This window comes from Bos indicus, chromosome 27, assembly GCF_029378745.1.
Source record: "Bos indicus isolate NIAB-ARS_2022 breed Sahiwal x Tharparkar chromosome 27, NIAB-ARS_B.indTharparkar_mat_pri_1.0, whole genome shotgun sequence".
Taxonomy (NCBI): domain Eukaryota; kingdom Metazoa; phylum Chordata; class Mammalia; order Artiodactyla; family Bovidae; genus Bos; species Bos indicus.
This window is the reverse complement of record NC_091786.1, coordinates 16,489,610-16,509,987: the sequence shown is the minus strand read 5'-3', so window position 1 is coordinate 16,509,987 and position 20,378 is coordinate 16,489,610. Positions and strand designations below refer to the sequence as shown.

Genomic DNA, 20,378 nt, shown 5'->3' with positions numbered 1-20,378 from the left:
GATTTAGTCATAGAACTTCATCATGGTGTTTAGACTTTATTTTCATGCCATCTCATTTCATTGGTATAAGTATCTCAAGTTCAATAGCTTTGAAAAGAGAGTTTTGTCTTGAATATGATGGGGAATGCATTTGGGTGACGTTAATATTATAGAAAACTTTGCTTCATTAAGCTTTGTGTCCCACAGCAATGGGAAAAAATGTCCAATAGTGTAGAGCCAGGACTAACTGGCATTAACTTCTATTTTTTTCAAAGTTAACATTTGTTTTTAATAGTTATTTTATTAGATCTGTATGCTCTAATTGTCACAATTTTTTTAAGTAAAAAAAATTTTTAAGTAAAATTTTAAGTGGCCACCTTTGGTTACTAAATGATGCGATATGTAGCTACTGAGATGTAAAGTATTCAAAACCCTTGAAGAAACAAACTGAAAGTAATTCAGCAGTTGGTTGGTAGAATTATAAATGTTTTTTTTTTTGTTGTTGTTCTCAGTTCTTGCTTCTTCTCACTTAGTAGCTTCCTCAACAGTCATGGATCAGCCTTTTTTCTTCCTTTTTTTTCAGTAAGCAAATGTTGTCTTTCCAGTTGGTCCTTGTTTTCTGGTCTTTCAAAATGAAAGCTCCCTGGAATCACTCTGATCACTGTATCAGAATTTTTTTCTTTCTTCTTCTTTTTTTTTTTTTAACTGCCATTAAAAATTAGAAAGCCACAAAATAATTGGTAGATTTTCATCCTGTGACCTGTTTCTACTTTTGTTTGTCCTAACTTAAACTAGGTGGCAACTACGACAGTCACTTTGATGTGGACAGGGGCACTGGAACCATCATTATTGCCAAGCCTCTTGATGCAGAACAGAAATCAAACTATAACCTCACAGTTGAGGCTACAGATGGGACCACCACTATACTGACTCAGGTAGGTGAATGGCTGATGGCACAGAATTCTGGTCTAGGGGTCCACAGGCAATGGGGCAGTTGGTTCTGCCCTCTGAGGTTCCCACATCAGAAGTTACTGTGTTGATACAGTTTATATACATGTACACACTGAGGATTTTTATTTAGGCAATGAAAATTCACCATAAACCCTGATTTAGGTTTTGAATGCAATTAGCCAGTTTTAAAAAATTTGAAAGTAGACTTTAAAAAGCCCCACACATTTTTATGCCATCAAAATCTTTTAATTCTCATTTTGAATTGTATTAGTATAAAGTATATCACTGTTGAGAACGACTTGTCCCAAGTCATTTGCATTAAAACTGGTTAAAGTGATTATCTTTTAAAATACCTTTTCGAATTGTTTTTTCCCCTTGGCTACCTTTGGTTGTGTAAAATAACTGATTAAACTGTTCTAATAATTCCTCTAACATCTTTATTTGTTCCTGTCTGATGATTAAGACATGGTCAGATCATTGAGTTTCAAATTTAAATGTCAGAGCCCTAAAAATTACATTTAAATTCTCTTCTTTCATATCAGTTCTCTTTGATTCATGGTGAAGGCTGGTTGTAGAACTTGTTAAATACTTGCTGTGTGCCAAGTATTGTTCCAAAAGCTGAATAACAGGACACAGAGTCCTGTCCTCTTTGAGTTTACATTAGAATGGTAGAAGCTAAAGGCTTGTGTTATGATTTGCTGTGTCTGAAAGGTAAAAGGAAGAAATTAAATGTTAGAAGATAAAATGCTTATGAATTCCAATTTCCTGTCTTTAGATTATAATACTTCAAATCTTAAGACAGATCATCTGCTAAATCATTTAGTTGTATTGAAGAAAAAAAATTACAGTCTGTGACGTCTTTTCAATTAATAAATGAATAGATAATTTAAAGTCAGTTGCGAAATGACCTTATTTCTTTCTCCAAATGCTTGTGATTTTTAGTGTATTTAGAATTGATATATGAATCGTGCTTTGGGGTCATTTTGAGATTGTCATGTAAAATTGCCAACACAGTATTAATTCAATCTTGTCAGTAACTGTTCTCATTGTAGAAGCTAGACTCCAGAGCATGAAAATGAGAGTAAAAGCATCAAAAGTTGTAATGAATTTAGCAGGATAATTTTGAAAGGTTAAAAAGTGTAACTGTATGGAGATCAGTTCAAGTAATTGACTAACCAGAAGTCTAGCAAAGGAAACTTAAAAGCGTAGAAATGACCCTGGGTGCCAAGCGTTTTCATTCCTGAAGATGGTATATCTACAGGTGGTATTTACCACTTAAAACGTAACTTCTGGTAATTGTAGTTTTCCTTGCTGTAGTTAGGAGCTTCATATGAAATATGGTGACTAAAATTCCCATAAAGTCCAGTAAATATGTTCTAGTTTTCTTTTCTCAGGGACACAGAAATTCTTCCATTTCAGTGCTTCAGGCATACTTCTGTAACTTAGTCTGAGTCATCCGCGGAGGATCTTGATAATATTGTAGTGAATTGCTGGCAGGGAGGGCTGATCAGAGTATCAGAGAGCAGTTCCAGGGCCTAGGCTGACCTGTCCAGGTGTGGGCGGTAAGGGAACAATCAGTAATGAGGCTTTGATTCCCAGTCTGGGGCTGAGTATAGGAAGATAGGAATCTGAGTGGGAGCAGAGAGGCAAGCACCAGCTGTAGAAGAACACGGAGATCAGAGCCAGGCTGACAAGGCACAGCGGGTAGATGCCTGTTTGCCGGTGAAACTCGGGATCCAACAGAACAGGTTTTGCTGCATCAAGGTCAGGAGCGGCAGGCGTCAGGTCCATGGATGGAAAGCGTTGCTGTGGTTATGCTGGGCGCATCCTCACAGAGGTGGGCGGTGGAGGGTTGTGACCTAGCGGTCGGTGCCCCGTTGGAACAACTGCCATCCTTGCCTTCCCGTCCTGCCGTCTTTGTTGAGGATGCTGACTGGTATTAAATCAAGGCACTTTGCTTTATCTGATATCTCAAGGTAACTTGCCAAATCCAATTTACAGGGTTTTTTTTTCTTATTTTGGAAACAGCCTCACTTTCATGTTTTCTTTCGGTGTCTCTAGAGCATCATGATTGCATACCCTGGGGCAGGCCGTTTGGGTTGAATGGGGGCTCTGCCTCTTAACACCTGTATGTGGGCAGGTACCCTCTGTGGGAAATGGGCACAGTGACTCCCTCCTCATAGAGCTCCTCTGAGGGCGAAACAAGATAACACTCCAGTGTCCCCTTCTCCAGGCTCTCAGGCCTGTGCCCCGTGAGTGCTCCCCGTGTGTTCCCTCTTGCCCATGAGCACCGGTTTGGGCTCTTGTGACGCCTCTTGGCACTGAGTCACCTTCCTGCCTCCATCCTCTATCCCAGTGATTCAGCCTGCCCTGCCTGCTGCCAGACTGTCGGCCCGACTGGAAGGATGGGAGGTGAATTTTCCCCATTGGGCAGTTTAGAGCACACAGGCCATGAAGTTCTGTCTGGAGCACACAGGCCATGCAGTTCTCAGTTTGGGGCACACAGGCCACGCAGTTCTCAGTTTGGGGCACACAGGCCATGCAGTTCTCAGTTTGGGGCACACAGGCCATGCAGTTCTCAGTTTGGGGCACACAGGCCATGCAGTTCTCAGTTTGGGGCACACAGGCCATGCAGTTCTCAGTTTGGGGCACACAGGCCATGCAGTTCTCCGCCGCTGCTGGGAGACAGGTCTGCTCCTGGACCCCCTTCTCCCTGCTCCTACTGTGTCACCCCTGGTCCAGGCCCTCCTCTGCAGTCTCTTAGAGACAGGATGTTCATTCCTCCCTTGCCTTCATGTCTGTGCCCAAGCTTTTCCTTCCACTCCGGTGTATTTCATCCGCCAGTCGAAAAGCTGTGCAAGCAGAGTCTGCCTCCTCCTCGAAAGCTTCCTGAATGGCCCAGACCATCTCTAGACTCCTGAAAACCTCCTTGGTAATATAGGAAACCTGTGTGTGCAAGGCACTGCCCAGTGAGGTTGAAAGCTTCAGCAGGCAGGGACGTCCACAGTTCCCTTACACCCTCCGTAAAGACAAGTGCTGAGTGTGAACGTGCCCAGAAAATATGTCAGTTGAATTGCTTTATCAATAAGAATTGTTCTTACTCCAGCTGTCCCTGTTTAGGTGGGATCAGGTGATCTTGAAGAAGGATTAAACTATTTCTGCCCAGCACTTGGTGAGAAAAATACATTTTAATGTATTTGTTGTTCAGTTGTTCAGTCGCTCAGTCATGTCCAACTCTTTGCAACCCTATGGACTGCAGTACGCCAGGCTTCCCTGTCCTTCACTGTCTCCTGGAGTTTGCTCAAGCTCATGTCCATTGAGTCGGTGATGCCATCCAACCATCTCATCCTCTTTTGTCCCCTTCTCCTCCTGCCCTCAGTCTTTCCCAGCATCAGGGTCTTTTAATGTATACTGGAAGTAAATATATAACAATTTAATTTATAGAAATTATCTTTATAGCTATGACTTTTAGATCATCATTGACCTTCAGGTATCTATAGTTTTAAATGTTTACATACATAACTTTTACATAAAACTCTTCTGGGGTTTGGTGGATGCACTTAGTATTCACATAGTTTAATGTTACAGATTCACCACTGAGGTTTTGGTATTCTTAGAACAGAATGGTAGTATCATCTTCATGAAAAGGGCTCTGGTCCACATACTTGCTAACCTCTGTTAACCCCAAAGTGGTTAAACACCCTCATGTGGTCCAGGGACTTTGGCCTCTTGTGCCATTCAAACTACTGAGCTTTATTCCATATGAGCTAGTGAAGCTCTGGTTTCTTGTTTATAACTGAACTGCCTTTTGTAATCATAGTGATTTCTACTATCCCTTATCCACATGTGTCTTTTCAATCTAAAAGTTAATCTTCTTACTGTCAGGGTAAATTTTTTTTTTTTTAGTTTAGATTGGGACTCACTTTATACACATCTGTTCTTTTTTCCTTTAAGATTTTCATCCTATGCTGGCATACTTAAGAGAACTATCTCCAGTGTACTTAACATTGCTTTTAAGTGAGAAATGTCTGTACTATCTATGTGTAGTTTGTGATCAAAAAATATAAGGCTTTTAAAGCACATTCTTAATTTTCCTTCTTATTCACAATATCTTATGGGTAGAGATTTGGAGTTGGCAAGATTAGAGCAAGAACTTCAGATATTGTGACCTTTAAGTAGCATCCTCACCTCAGTAGCTTAATAGTTACAGGTGCAAATCTGATACAGGAAATCAATCTATGAAACTTGGTAAAGTAAATTTTTTATCTTTCCATGAGTAATCTAGAAATATCTCTTCTCTGGAGACCTAAGAGAAAGTAAGTATGCATTTCAGAAAGAAATGTGTGTTACATTTTTCTTTCAAAAATTAGTCTCAATAATTTAGAAAGGTCTTTATTATCTTACTCATATTAATACAGGTAGTATGTCAATGAAAAATTTAAAACGTTTTTTTATTCCAGATTTTGGTTGCCTTTATTTCTCATGTTTGAATTCTGTTTTGCTCAAAATTAGTTTTTTTTCAGTGTGCATCTGATTTTTCCTGATTTTTTTTTAACATGAAAACATTGTAATTAGGAATATTGTTATGTGAGTCATTTTGTCATTGCAGGTATTCATCAAAGTAATAGACACAAATGACCATCGTCCTCAATTTTCTACATCAAAATATGAAGTTGTTATTCCTGAAGACACAGTGCCAGAAACAGAAATCTTGCAAATCAGTGCTGTGGATAAAGATGAAAAAAACAAACTCATCTACACTCTGCAGAGCAGTATCGATCCATTGAGTCTCAAGAAATTTCGTCTTGATCCTGCAACCGGCTCTCTCTATACGTCAGAAAAGCTTGATCATGAAGCCATTCACCAGCATATTCTCACAGTCATGGTAGGGCTTTCTGTTCATTGTTCTGCTACCATATGGTTCCTGGAGGGCTCCATGTGATTGAGAGTGATTTTTACCCGTAACAGGGTTGATAATATGCTGATTCTTTTAGGTACGAGATCAAGATGTCCCTGTAAAGCGCAACTTTGCAAGGATTGTTGTTAATGTCAGCGACACCAATGACCACGCCCCCTGGTTCACAAGCTCCTCCTACGAAGGGCGGGTTTATGAGTCGGCAGCTGTGGGCTCAGTTGTGTTGCAGGTTACAGCTCTGGACAAGGACAAAGGGAAAAATGCTGAAGTACTCTACTCCATCGAATCAGGTATTTTTGGAGCACTGCATAGGTTTATAACTTTGCACTTGTTATAAAGATATTTCTTCTAAAATTACTTCTAGATGTTGAAAGATTTCTGTATATCACTATGAAAACTGCTTAAACCGAAAGGAGAAAGAGGAAAAAAGTTGAACTTTTAACTCATTAGAAAGCAAAGATAGAGAGTCCTAACTACGTTTGGGTGATGTTCTCAAAGATTTCATAATGTTAGCATAATTCAAGGCTCTGAGAAGTCCTGCAGTGAAGAAAACTTTATTTGACCAATTTAGGATTTCCAAAATGATTTTAACCACACAGTCACGGTCCTCCACAGATACTCTTAGAATAAGGCTGGCCCAGTGATTTAACATTTTTCATTTAGTCAGAGAGTGTTTTCTCTGGGGCAGAGCAGGAAGCCCCATGATGGGAGTGCTGACTCCCGCAGTTCTCACTGGGTCACGTCCGATGAAGGGTACCATGCTGCTCCTACCCCTTCCAGGTTTCGCTTTTCTGCCGCTGTCACCCCATGCATCTTTCACAGCTGCATTTCACTCATGGAAGAGGGTGGTTGCAGTAGGTCCCTGGGTTGGGACAAGGACTTGAAGAAATGCTGACAAGGCTGGGGCCCTGCTGGAGTCGGGCAAGAGACAGCAAGGGTGGGAAGTCCAGCTGGAACTGTGGGCCTGGACAGCTCCGGGTGTGAATGGCAGCCCACTCCAGTATTGTTGCCTGGAGAATCCCATGGACAGAGGAGCCTGGGATCGCAAAGAGTCGGACACGACTGACTCAGCTTAGCACCCGGCAGGGCGCCAGAGGCCTGCTGCCGATTCCTGGAGCAGCAGAGTAGCGGCAGCAGAGTAGCATGCTGTTCTGTCTGTTTGCGGCTGCTCTTCAGTCGTCTGTGTCTTCATCTGGACTGTCATTTTATGTGCCAGGTGCCCTGCTAGGAGCATTCACGCTTGTGCTTGGCAGGTAGGGGCTTCCATCAGTCCACAGACGTATGTTCTTGTGAATGAGTTCTGCCCCTGATGAAGCCAGGATCTGCTCTAGAGCATGTGACTTATCCAGTCAGAAGTTACCTTGCTCCAGGACTTGCCTGACTCATGCCAAATACTATAAGTATTAGTATTAATATTAGCGCTTAAATATGGAGAAAGCAGCTTCCAATTTCCCATCTCTCTCTGCCATTAGTACAAGGCTCATACTCTCTTCCATTCTTTCCCTATGGTGATTTTAGGATATTGAGATCATCCCGTTAACCTGATTTTTTTTTAAAATAAGTCCATACCTCTGCATATTTAGGAATTATATATCTTTCTAGGCATTAGAATTGATAGGGGTATAACTAACTCTAGATCACATAATCCAAATCTGAGCAAATGGAGAGCACTTTTTAAAAAACAGTGCTTAATCACTGTATTTTATGTGGTTAAATGATTTTTATTTCTTAATATATTTGAAGTTTCATGTTTTTCCTGAAAATGACCAAATTTAGGCCATTTCTTTCAAATAAAACCTCATATACTGCCTGAGGTTGCAGTGTTGAAATGTAGTGTAGTGTAGTTGACTTGAATAAAGATGATTTTTCCACTGGTTCAGAAATTTATCCATTAAAAAAAGCAGCGCATTACATTTGTACATGCCTGAGCACTTCAATAAAATAATTTTCTCCTAGACAAACTGGCTGGGTTTGTGTAGGAGAAAATGCTAAATTTTCCCTTAGCTTTCACATAACTTTCAACAACTGGGTGTTTAAAATATGATTGTCGGTGCCTGACTGAAGGCATGAGAATTCTTTAAATGCCTGTAATGACTGATGGGATTAGTAATCTGGTATTCCAGGAATGGAACTGTGTCTCCACTCAAAAACCAGATAATACAGGGGGCCTATTCGGATATAAAACTTGGACTTAAGATAATTTCATAGATTTGGTGATGTAAAAATCATACTATTCCACTTGATTTTTAGGAAATGACTGCCACTAAAATGCAATAGAATTACGTGTCTGTAAATTTGTTGACACTATTAAATGGTCACACAGCCTTTGTTCAACAGTGTACTCATACTCACTTGCTCCTGACTTGTGTCATTTAATAAAGCTCAGAAGAGTAGCTATAAATTCTGGCCATAACATTGCCGGTTTAATTAGCAGCAATTTATTGAGCAAAAAGTTTGGTCTGATGACAAGTCTTTAGGGAAAATGGAAGTCCCTGAAGAATATTTTCAGAAACAGTTATGTGTTTAGAGACACATCTGTGCCATACTCTGAGCTATAGTATTTTATTTATTTTTTTAAAGTAGATGATTGTGTCTTCAAAACTGTTGTCACCTCTGGAATTAGAAGACACTCAGTAAAAATATGTATTGACTAGAATTGGTTTTCTTCCCCAAACTTAGGTTAACCGTCATTGCAGTTGCCACTTTTACAGAGCTTGCTGTACTGTCAGGCAGTGGGCACCCACAGCGTGTCCTCCGTGGGTAGAGGCAGGTCCTAGCACAGCTCTCTGACATGCCTTTTGGGGTGTAGGTGTATATAATACAGTCACAGCTGACATGCACACATTTGCATGTTTGTCCGGATAACTGCCTTGTTCATATAGAAGGAACAAATTAAGACTTTAGAAATCAGCGATAATCTCCCCTAAAGTGAATGACCGAGGCCCCACCCTAGCACAGACTTTTGTCACTGCCCTGTCAATTTGTTCACAAATGCCATCTGTGTATTTCAGTAATGGGTGAATGTGGCTATTACTCAATCAGACAAAGACGCATTTTAGCCACTCAGCAGCCCTCGGGGTTTTTCCATGTAAATGTGACATTGCTTTCCCATCTACAAATCTGATGGTTTCTGCTGTAGTGTATATATGGGTAGGATCCATATATTAACTAACCAGCTGTGTTCCTGTTTAACCTTCTTGTTATCATTGACAAGCTCAGAACTGTCTTTATCAAAATAAAAATACTACACGTGGTAAAGAGTGTTTCTGAATTTCACATTGCTGATGAAAATTTTTATCACAGATTTCCAGTTAGTCCTTACATATTCCTTTTTGTTAGTTCTTTTAAATAAGGTGCTACCTGTAATAAATGGTTGTTGGCAGTGATTGAAGTATAGTATCAGTGAGGAAAAGAAAACCAAATAGATATATATGCATGTTCAGTCACTCAGTTATGTGTGACTCTTTGCAACCCCGTGGGCTGCAGCCCACCAGGCTCCTCTGTCCATGGGATTTTCCAGGCAAGAATACTGGAGTGGGTTGCCATGCCCTCCTCCAGGGAATCTCCCCCACCCAGGGATCGAGCCCAAGTCTCCTGTATCTCCTGCATTGGCAGGCAGATTCTTTACCACTGTACCAGCTGGGAAACCGTAAATAGAAATGTAGTATTTAATGAACGTATTAATTTTTTCCAAGCTGCTGATCAACCTGTTTGGTGATTAATTTCTTTTCTTTCCATACATGTCTAAAAGTTGTTTCATTCAGCAAATATTTGTGGAGTGTCTCCTAAGTATCAGGTGTTCTTCTAGGCAGAGGTGATAAAACAACGAATAAGACAAGCCCTGCTGAATTGGAGCCGACATTCCAGGGGGGGAACAGATAAGAACCAAGTGGCAGTATGACGTGCTGTAGAAAAGGGCCAGGGTAGCGGGACAGACCAGCCGTGATGAGTGGGACAGTCAGGGACGCCTCACTGTCGAGTTCTCCAAGAAGGAGGCATTTGGGCAGAGCCTGAGAGAGCGAACGAATGAAGAATAGCTTGGGGGGAAGGCTTTTCCAGGAGAGGACACCCCCCAAACCCACTGAGGATGTGTTTACCTGATTGAAGAGCCTCTCGGTGCAGATAGAATCCATTCACTCCTCCAAGTTAGGCCTTGCGTATTTGAAGCTTTCACTGTACAAAATAAGAGAAATGCATATAGATGGATGAATATAAAATATATTTTATCAGTACAGATACAGGAGAGTAAAGGGCGGGGATGCAGACGGTTGTCCAAGGTTTTCACGGTCCCCATCTCAGGCCAGGCAGCCACTCAGACACAGCTGTGGACGCAGGAAGACGCACAGGTAGCTGAGAAAGGGCCTCGAAATTCCGATGAGTGCCTGAAACACAGCGAGAGAGGATCCGGGGTCACTGGCTCTCGTAAATACAGACAGGCCGGAAATTAGTGTCTGCAAGGCCTGGCAGAGGCAGTGTGACACCGTTCGCAGGCCAGGCTTCAGCTCAGCACCTCGTGGCCTGGAGTCGTTTCAGGCCAAAGTCCTGCTGCAGGTCAGGACACGGCCCCGGGGCCTGGACACGGAGCCAGGCAGACGTAATGAAAACCAGACTGGGTCTGGCCTCAGGAAGAACTATCACGGATTTTTGGAAAATGTGTTGAAGGAAGGAAATGAAGGCCGTTGAGGAAGTGTTTACTAGTAATAATGTGAGGAAGGGAGTGCTGCCTTGGGAGCCCCTGGTTGGCAAGTCACTCCGGGTATTTCTGCTCCGTGAATGGGCCAGACTTGATGGCAAACTGAGAGGAAAGCAAGAGTTTGAGAAAGCAGTTAAGTGGCAAATCAGCCTTGTTTTGCGTCAGTGTAAGAATTCGTTTGGGGAAAATAAATTCAATTCTATGACTCAAATAAATGATTCTGGATTCTTTGTTTAGAAAACAGGAAAGGGACGAAGGGTTTGTGGATGGATCGAATCTGAGGACCCTCACACTGCCATGATCTACCCAAAAAGATAGTAAACTGTGTAACCGTAGTAAACTGGCTTCCTCGGATAGGTTTCGGTCAGTGATGCAAAACCACGGAATATCGTGGAGTTGTACTGTTATACGTGTAGCTGTTGTAGATAATGTAGCTGTAAAAAGTCTAAAGAAAGCAAGTAAAACTATCTTAGGATTTTCAGTGTTAGCATTATTGACATTTTTGGATCAAAAAATGCTTTGTTGTGAGGCTGTCCCGTGTGTTGTAGGGTGTTTAGCAGCATCCCTGGTCTCTACCCGTTGGATGGTAGGAGCACCCTCTCTCCAGAAGTGGTGGTCACCTAAAATATGTCCGACTGGACGTCCCTCTGGGTGAAATCGCCTCTGAGTTGAGAAACACTCACCTAGAAATTAAATTGACCTGAAAAAAATTCAGGGAATATTATTGAAATCTTCAAAACCTGCAAAGTGGGGCAGATTACATACAGGCTTCTTCATCAGTTCCCAAATGTTTAAAATGCGGACTAACTCTATTGAAGTTTGTTGAATTTAATTGAAGTCTTCCCTTTCATATAAGATTCTGGAGAATTTGCAAGCAATGAATACATTCCAAAGGGGGTTTGAGGGACTCTCGGAAATGATTAACTTCACTGCTTTATGAAGGAGAATCAGCTTTTCCCACAACACATTCCTGGTTCAACCAGAGAGAGTTTTAGCTTTCGTTGCAGAGTGATACAGGTTCTGTTTTTTGGGGTTTTTTTTCGATAATTTATAGACAAAACTTGGAAAAGTTTGCCTTAGTTTCGGTGGATAAAAATAAAACGCATTGAGAAATGAGACAAGTTGAATGAAGCCAGTTCCCTTCGAATGTTGGTCGGTCCTTGTATTTTTCTCTCAACATGCTTCTCTCCGTCTCCTCCCAGGAAACATTGGAAATTCTTTTACGATCGACCCCATCTTGGGCTCCATAAAAACTGCCAGAGAATTAGATCGAAGTAACCAAGTGGCATATGACTTAATGGTGAAAGCTACAGATAGAGGCGACCCACCAATGAGTGAAATCACCTCTGTGCGGGTCTTCGTGACCATTGCTGACAACGCCTCTCCCAAGTTTACATCAAAAGAATATTCTGTTGAAATTAGTGAAACTGTTGGCATTGGAAGTTTCGTCGGAATGGTTACAGCCCACAGCCAGTCATCAGTGGTGTATGAAATAAAGGATGGAAATGTAGCTGATGCCTTTGATATTAATCCACACTCTGGAAGTATCATCACTCAGAAAGCTTTGGATTTTGAAACCTTGCCCATCTATACGTTGACAATACAAGGAACTAACATGGCTGGTTTGTCTACAAATACAACTGTTTTGGTGCACTTGCTGGATGAAAATGACAACTTGCCAGTTTTTGTGCAAGCAGAGTATACAGGGCTCATTAGTGAATCAGCTTCGATTAACAGCGTGGTCCTAACAGACAGGAATGTCCCATTAGTTATTCGAGCCACTGATGCTGATAGAGAATCAAATGCCTTGCTTGTTTATCACATTGTTGAACCATCTGTACACAAATACTTTACCATTGATTCTAGCACGGGTGCTATTCATACAGTCCTAAGTTTGGACTATGAAGAAACAAGCACTTTTCACTTTACTGTGCAAGTTCATGACATGGGAACCCCACGTTTGTTCGCTGAATACGCAGCCAATGTGACTATACACGTCATTGACATTAACGACTGCCCTCCCGTGTTCTCCACATCATTATACGAAGCATCTCTTTTGCTGCCAACCTACAGAGGGGTCAAGGTCGTCGCGGTGAATGCCACTGATGCCGATTCAAGTGCGTTCTCACAGTTAATGTACTCCATCACCGAAGGCAACATTGGGGAGAAGTTCCTGATGGACCGCAAGACTGGAACCATAACTGTGCAGAACACGACTCAGCTGAGGAGCCGCTACGAGCTAACCGTCAGAGCGTCCGATGGCAGATTTGCAAGCTTCGCGGCCATCAAAATTAATGTGAAAGAAAGCAAGGAGAGCCAGCTGAAATTTACGCAGGATTTCTACTCTGCCATAGTGAAAGAGAATTCCACCGAAGCCAGAACACTAGCTGTCATAACTGCCCTTGGGAATCCAATCAATGAGCCCCTGTTTTACCACATCCTCAACCCAGATCCCAGGTTCAGAATCAGCCGCACATCCGGAGTTCTGTCGACCACCGGCATACCGTTCGATCGTGAGCAGCAGGAGGCCTTTGACGTGGTGGTGGAAGTCACGCGGGAGCGGAAGCCTCCAGCCGTGGCCCACGTCATCGTGAAGGTCGTCATCGAGGACCAGAACGATAATGCCCCAGTGTTTGTCAACCTCCCTTACTACGCCCTGGTGAAAGTGGATGCTGCCGTGGGCCAGGTTATCCGCCACGTGACTGCCGTCGACAGGGACAGCGGCCGAAACGGGGAGGTTCATTACTCCCTCAAGGAGCGCCACGAACACTTCCAGATTGGATCCTCTGGGGAGATCTCACTGAAAAAGCCGTTTGAACCCGACACCTTGAATAAGGAGTATCTCATCACAGTGGTCGCCAGAGATGGAGGAGATCCAGCTTTCTCCGCCGAGGTCATCGTCCCCATCACCGTGATGAACAAAGCCATGCCCGTGTTCGAAAAGCCTTTCTACAGTGCCGAGATCCCAGAGAATGCACAGCTGCACAGCCCCGTTGTCCACGTACAAGCCAACAGTCCGGAGGGTCTGAAAGTGCACTACAGCATCACCGAGGGCGATCCTTTCAGCCAGTTCACTGTTAACTTCAACACCGGAGTTATCAGTGTTGTGGCGCCCCTGGACTTCGAGTCCCACCCGGCATATAAACTGAGCATCCGAGCCACGGACTCCTTGACCGGCGCTCACGCCGAGGTCTTTGTGGACATAATCGTGGAGGACATCAATGACAACCCTCCCGTGTTTGCCCAGCAGTCTTATGCCACCACCCTGTCCGAGGCATCTGTAATTGGGACGTCTGTGGTGCAAGTCAGAGCAACAGATGCCGACTCGGAACCAAACAGAGGGATTTCCTACCACGTGGTGGGGAATCACAGCAAGAGCCATGATCATTTTCACGTAGACAGCGGCACTGGCCTCATCTCGCTGGTCAGGACTCTGGACTATGAGCAGTTCCGGCAGCACCAGATTTCCGTGAGGGCTGTTGATGGCGGCATGCCCCCTCTGAGCAGCGACGTGGTCGTCACGGTGGACGTCACCGACCTCAACGATCACCCTCCCCTCTTTGACCAGCAGCTTTATGAAGCCAGAATCAGTGAACACGCCGCCCACGGACATTTTGTGACCTGTGTAAGGGCCTATGATGCAGACAGTTCAGATGCAGACAAGTTGGAATATTCCATTCTGTCTGGCAATGACCATAAGAATTTTGTCATCGACGGCAAGACAGGGATCATCACACTCTCCAACCTGCGCCGGCACGCCTTGAAGCCATCCTACAGCCTCCAGGTGTCTGCGTCGGATGGAGTTTTTAGGAGTTCTGCTCAGGTTCACGTGACTGTGATTGGAGGCAATTTGCACAGTCCTTTGTTTCTTCAGAATGAGTATGAAGTGGAGCTCGCTGAAAACGCTCCCCTGCATACTCTGGTGACCGAGGTCAAAGCATCCGATGGGGATTCGGGTATTTATGGTCATGTTACCTACCACATTGTCAATGACTTTGCCAAAGACCGGTTTTACACAAACGAGCGGGGGCAGATCTTTACTTTAGAAAAGCTTGATCGAGAAACCCCAGCAGAGAAAGTAATCCCCATTCGTTTCATGGCCAAGGACGCTGGAGGCAAGGTTGCCTTCTGCACCATTAATGTCATCCTCACAGACGACAATGACAATGCCCCACAGTTTCGAGCAACCAAGTTTGAGGTGAACATCGGGTCCAGTGCTCCCAAAGGGACGTCAGTCATCAAAGTCCTCGCCAGTGATGCCGACGAGGGCTCCAACGCCGACATCACCTATGCCATTGAAGCAGATTCTGAAAGCGTTAAAGAGAATTTGGAAATCAACAGAGCGTCCGGCGTAATTACTACAAAGGAAAGTTTAATTGGCTTGGAGAACGAGGTCTTCACTTTCTTCGTCAGAGCTGTGGACAACGGGTCCCCACAAAGAGAATCGGTTGTTCCCGTCTATGTGAAAGTGCTCCCACCAGAAATGCGACTTCCCAGGTTTTCAGAGCCGTTTTACACCTATACAGTTTCTGAAGACGTGCCCATCGGAACCGAAATAGACCTCATTCGAGCAGAACACAGCGGGACTGTCCTTTACAGCCTGGTCAAAGGGAATACCCCCGAAAGCAACAGAGATGAGTTCTTTGTGATCGACAGGCAGAGCGGGAGGCTGAAACTGGAGAAGAGTCTTGACCACGAGACCACGAAGTGGTTCCAGTTCTCCGTGCTTGCCAGGTGCACTCACGGTGACTACGAGCTGGTGGCTTCTGTCGACGTTAGCATCCAGGTGAAGGACACCAACGATAACAGCCCTGTCTTGGAGTCTAGTCCATACGAGGCCTTTATTGTTGAAAACCTGCCGGCAGGGAGCAGAGTCATTCAGATCAGGGCATCTGACCTGGATTCAGGAAGCAACGGCCAGGTCATGTATAATCTAGATCAGTCACAAAGCATGGACGTCATTGAATCCTTTGCCGTTAACATGGAAACGGGCTGGATCACCACGTTGAGGGAACTGGACCATGAAAAGAGAGACAGCTACCAGATCAAGGTGGTTGCGTCAGATCACGGTGAGAAGGTTCAGCTCTCCTCCACAGCCATTGTGGATGTTACGGTCACTGATGTCAACGACAGCCCCCCTCGGTTCACGGCCGAGATCTACAAAGGGACCGTGAGTGAAGATGACCCTCCTGGGGGCGTGATTGCCATCGTGAGCACTACAGATGCTGATTCTGAGGAGATCAACAGACAAGTTACATACTACATAACAGGTAACACATGTAAAAGGTTTAATTTCAAATCAAGTGGTATCAGAAGCATGGATTCTGAGATACATTCTTTTATGGCAGTTGAGAGTTAAAGATCAGTTGTAGTATATTTAAAATAAGTAGAAAGTAACAGTCTCTTAAGCTGTATTTCAAGTTCTTTGCCTGAGCAAGGCCAGTCCTTGTTTCATTAGTCAGATTTTGATTTTTATGATTCATTCTGTCAAACTTTATACGTAGTATATAAAAAAGATATTACAATTTAAAAAATACAGTTGCAGTGTAGGCGGAAGTGTTGCTGATGGTCTTTAAATTCTGTTTGGCTTCGTGCTGTGTTCAGATACACATTTTAGTGCTACTTGCTTTGTTTTTTGGTTTTGTTGAGGCTTGGGGGAGCTTAGTAAACGGGAAAGCTAATAAAACACATATAAATGGAATTATTCTTTAAAAACTTTTAAGTTATATATCTTTTATACAATTTGTTTTTCCTACTACTTATTCCTTTTTTTTTTTGAATTTCGACAAATTGGCTGTCATCTCCTTCCTTTGATTTCATAGGCGGGGATCCTTTGGGGCAGTTTGCTATTGAAAATATACAGAATGAATGGAAGGTCTATGTGAAGAAACCTCTAGATAGAGAGGAAAGGGACAGTTACCTTCTGACCATCACAGCAACCGACGGGACCTTCTCATCCAAAGCTATAGTTGAAGTCAAAGTCCTCGATGCAAACGACAACACTCCCGTTTGTGAAAAGGTAGGCTACTCCTGTCTGTAAGTTCATGTATTATGAATTCAGATTTCTTTCTTAAACCTTTCAGTCGGACAGTCACACGGTGCTACTGCACGTGGAGTAATTGAGATGTCTTCCACGTTGTAAGTTCTTAGTGTTTAAGTCGAGATGGGGTTGATGGAGCCAGAGTTGGAGTAGTTTCAGAAGTACTTTTGGGGTATGTTTAAAAAGCTTGAAAACATCATTCAAAAATACTGTGAATTATGGACAGGATTACAGTTGTGTGTTAACTCGAAACATGCTCTGTTACATTTTCCTGAAGGGATTCCCTTCATCTGGGGGTGAGGTTATAGAGGAGGGGATATTAGGCCAGGAGTTCTTGATACACAGCTCTCTTCTGCTCCAGCAGACTGTATTTAGAGCCCTTGCTTTTGCACACACTGGAGGAACCCAGAGGTGCAGGGTGTGGCTTCTGCCCCCGCGGAGCCCATAGTTTTTAACAGAGGACAACATGGGTACCAAGGAAGAGCTGTAGTTCAGCATGTGGGGTTGTTAGCTGTGACTTGACTCCTCTTTTGTAAGAAAAATAGTTCTGCAGACCCCTTGGATTTTAGTTTTATTCATTTCCCATGTGTTCTGTGACCCCAGTTAAATGATTTCTGTTGCTCCCTTGGCAGTCATCTTAACTTTCAATGTTCTAAGTTAACGGTATTGTTTACAATCTTTGTAGACTTTATATTCTGACACGATTCCAGAAGATGCCTTTCCTGGGAAGCTGATCATGCAGGTCTCTGCGACGGATGCAGATATCCGTTCCAATGCTGAAATTACTTACACATTATTTGGTCCAGGTGCAGAAAAATTCAAACTAAATCCAGACACAGGTAAAGGTGGAATTTGGGCAAAACAGATTCTGTTTCAACAAAGTGACATATTCAGGTGGTTTTGGATCACACAGATAATTTGAAATTGTATTTTTTTCTTGTAAATTTTACTCTCCTACTATAAAAATGGCATCTTTTAGAAAGGTAAGCAATAATTAACTGTAAACTTTATGGTGAGATAAAAAGTTAACAGCAGCAATATCACCTACTTGAATCAAGGATTTAACATTTATAAGTTTTTTATATCACCTTCTTTAAAAAAGGAAAACAACTCAGAAGTTAAAGTATATCGAGCTTTCTGCTTTATCAACTTTCCATATAGTTTGTTTTATTGAACTTGTGACCATAAATTTATAATTCAGAATATTAATTAAAATGATTAATGATATTTTACCTATTTTTAAACCTCTAAGATTGTATTTCTCTTTGAATTTATATTTTGTTAAAATTGGGGATCAAGTAACAGTTTTCTATTAAGCTTGCCCCCAAATTAATTACAGACGTTTGAATCTAATTTTTGAGTCAATTAAAAAATACCTTGAACTTGGTAAATTGGCAACTCTTCTGCTTTTTGACGCTGTATATAATACAAGAGACCCCAGCCTGGAGATCTTTATGGCTTAGAGCTCTTTATGGCTTAGAGCTGGCCCCTAGCAGGGTTTGACAACCTCCAACTCAGAGGGCTCCCCCAGCTGTTGACTCTGTCACCGACAAAATTATTCTCCAGAGAAAGGCCATTATTCGGATTTTATAAATGTAAGAGGAAGAAGCATGTCTGCTAGCAGTTACATCTTCACTTTCAAGTGAGCACCTGGGTATTTGTTTGTTTTTAGGGGAACTGAAAACATCAGCCCCCCTTGATCGCGAGGAGCAAGCAGCTTACCATCTTCTCGTCAAGGCCACCGATGGAGGGGGAAGGTTCTGCCAAGCTAGCGTTGTGCTTACATTAGAGGACGTGAATGATAACGCCCCCGAGTTCTCTGCTGATCCCTACACCATCACCGTGTTTGAAAACACAGAGCCGGGCACACTCCTGACCAGAGTGCAGGCCACGGACGCGGATGCAGGTATAGCCCGGAAGATGCTCTTGTCTTCAGACTGTGGCCTGAGGGGCTGTTTTAAAACACATTCATCCCCTTCCACGTACCTAACCTGATGCATGTTGAGTAACTCACTGTTGTTGTTGTGTTAGCATTGGGATTTCCTCGGTGGCCCAGTGGTTAAGACTTCCCCTGCCAATATAGGGGGTGTGGGTTAGATCCCTGTTTGGGAAGTTAAGATCCTGTACGCCTTGTGGCCAAAAAACCAAAACATAAACTATATTGTAGCAGATTCAGTAAAGACTTTAAAACTGGTGCATATCAAAAAAACAAAACTTAAAATGTGTTGGCATTAAAAATTGAATGAAATCTTCAGAATAAGGAACTCATTTTTCATGAATATTCAAAATCTCAAAATTGTTCACAGTGAACTTACTGTGATGCCTCTAAAATTCTAGCCTGTGATAACTGATTTTTATATCCCATTGAATTAATTAATAAAGGGTTATTTTTTGGTGAATAAAGCATTTGTGACAAAGAGATTTAGTATCATAGGAACATAACAGAAGCAAACAGTATATTGTTTTAGTTTTACAGATCTTTCAAGTTTTTTTTGGAGAAAGTAAGACTCTAGGATATATATTCATAGCATTTTGATAGCAGAGAATAGAAATAACTTCTTTGGTCATTCCTATACTGAAGAGTTAGAATATCAAATATATTAATTTTCAAATAAATGTTTGTCACTGAAGCTAAGTAGTAAGTAGGCTTTATTTTTAAAGATCTGGGTTTTTAGAACATAAGTTCCTATATAATATGGTCTTAAAAAAAGTCAAATGAGTATGAAATTATATTTGTTTTAACTCAGTGAATCTTTCATTTAAAAGTTACATTTTAAAGATCGTAGTCAACAAGAATTTTTAAATAATATATATTAGCATTTTCCCTTTTCATATGTATGCTACATGTATTTTTTAAATTTATTTTTTAATTGAAGGATAATTGCTTTACAGATTTTGTTGTTCTCTGTCAAACATCAACATGAAACAGCCATAGGTGTACATATTTTTAAGTAGCATGCTTACATTTCTTGAAATAAAGCATTCTGACATGATGTGGTGTCTTGACAGGACTGAATCGGAAAATCTCCTACTCACTGCTTAACTCCGCTGATGGGCAGTTCTCCATTAATGAATTATCTGGAATCATTCAGTTAGAAAAGCCTTTGGATAGAGAACTCCAGGCAGTATACACTCTGACTTTGAAAGCTGTGGATCACGGTTTGCCCAGAAGGTTGACAGCTACCGGCACCATTGTCATATCTGTTTTGGATATAAATGACAACCCGCCCGTGTTTGAATACCGTGAATACGGTGCCACGGTGTCTGAGGATATTCTCATTGGGACTGAAGTTCTCCAAGTGTACGCAGCGAGTCGGGACATTGAAGCAAATGCAGAAATCACCTACTCTATCATAAGTGGGAATGAACACGGAAAATTCAGCATCGACTCTAAAACAGGTAACCTACCACTCGAATGTGAGGAAGCCCTTATACTGCCAGAAAGTCTAGATTGCTCAGCACTTTACTGGTACAAAGACAGGTCATAAGTTGTCAGTAGATACCCTAAAAAAGAGAAAACTCAAGTTTCGTTTGTGTTGTTATCTGAAGTGGGATTCATAGTGGGATTCATTTAGAAAGCTTTAAAACTATAGATCTATACCGGAGAAGGCAATGGCACCCCACTCCAGTACTCTTGCCTGGAAAATCCCATGGATGGAGGAGCCTGGTAGGCTGCAGTCCATGGGGTCGCTAGGAGTCGGACATGACTGAGCGACTTCACTTTCACTTTTCCCTTTCATGCATTGGAGAAGGAAATGGCAGCCCACTCCAGTGTTCTTGCCTGGAGAATCCCAGGGATG

The 20,378-nt window shown here is 42.5% G+C and overlaps 1 protein-coding gene across 5 annotated transcripts in view; it reads left to right on the top strand.

Moving 5' to 3' along the window:
* Positions 1-20,378, top strand: part of FAT1 (FAT atypical cadherin 1) — a 125,665-nt gene that overhangs the window by 83,905 nt on the left and 21,382 nt on the right. For all 5 annotated transcript variants that reach the window (XR_002180039.2, XM_070781738.1, XM_019953462.2 and 2 more), the window contains exons 7-14: positions 775-914; positions 5,540-5,815; positions 5,925-6,135; positions 11,741-15,808; positions 16,361-16,557; positions 17,264-17,417; positions 18,251-18,484; positions 19,588-19,977. Coding sequence is in view for 4 of the 5 variants with exons in the window: in XM_070781738.1 (XP_070637839.1) it covers positions 775-914; positions 5,540-5,815; positions 5,925-6,135; positions 11,741-15,808; positions 16,361-16,557; positions 17,264-17,417; positions 18,251-18,484; positions 19,588-19,977 (5,670 nt within the window). In the remaining variant the exon portion in view is untranslated. The remainder of the gene's footprint in view (positions 1-774; positions 915-5,539; positions 5,816-5,924; positions 6,136-11,740; positions 15,809-16,360; positions 16,558-17,263; positions 17,418-18,250; positions 18,485-19,587; positions 19,978-20,378) is intronic.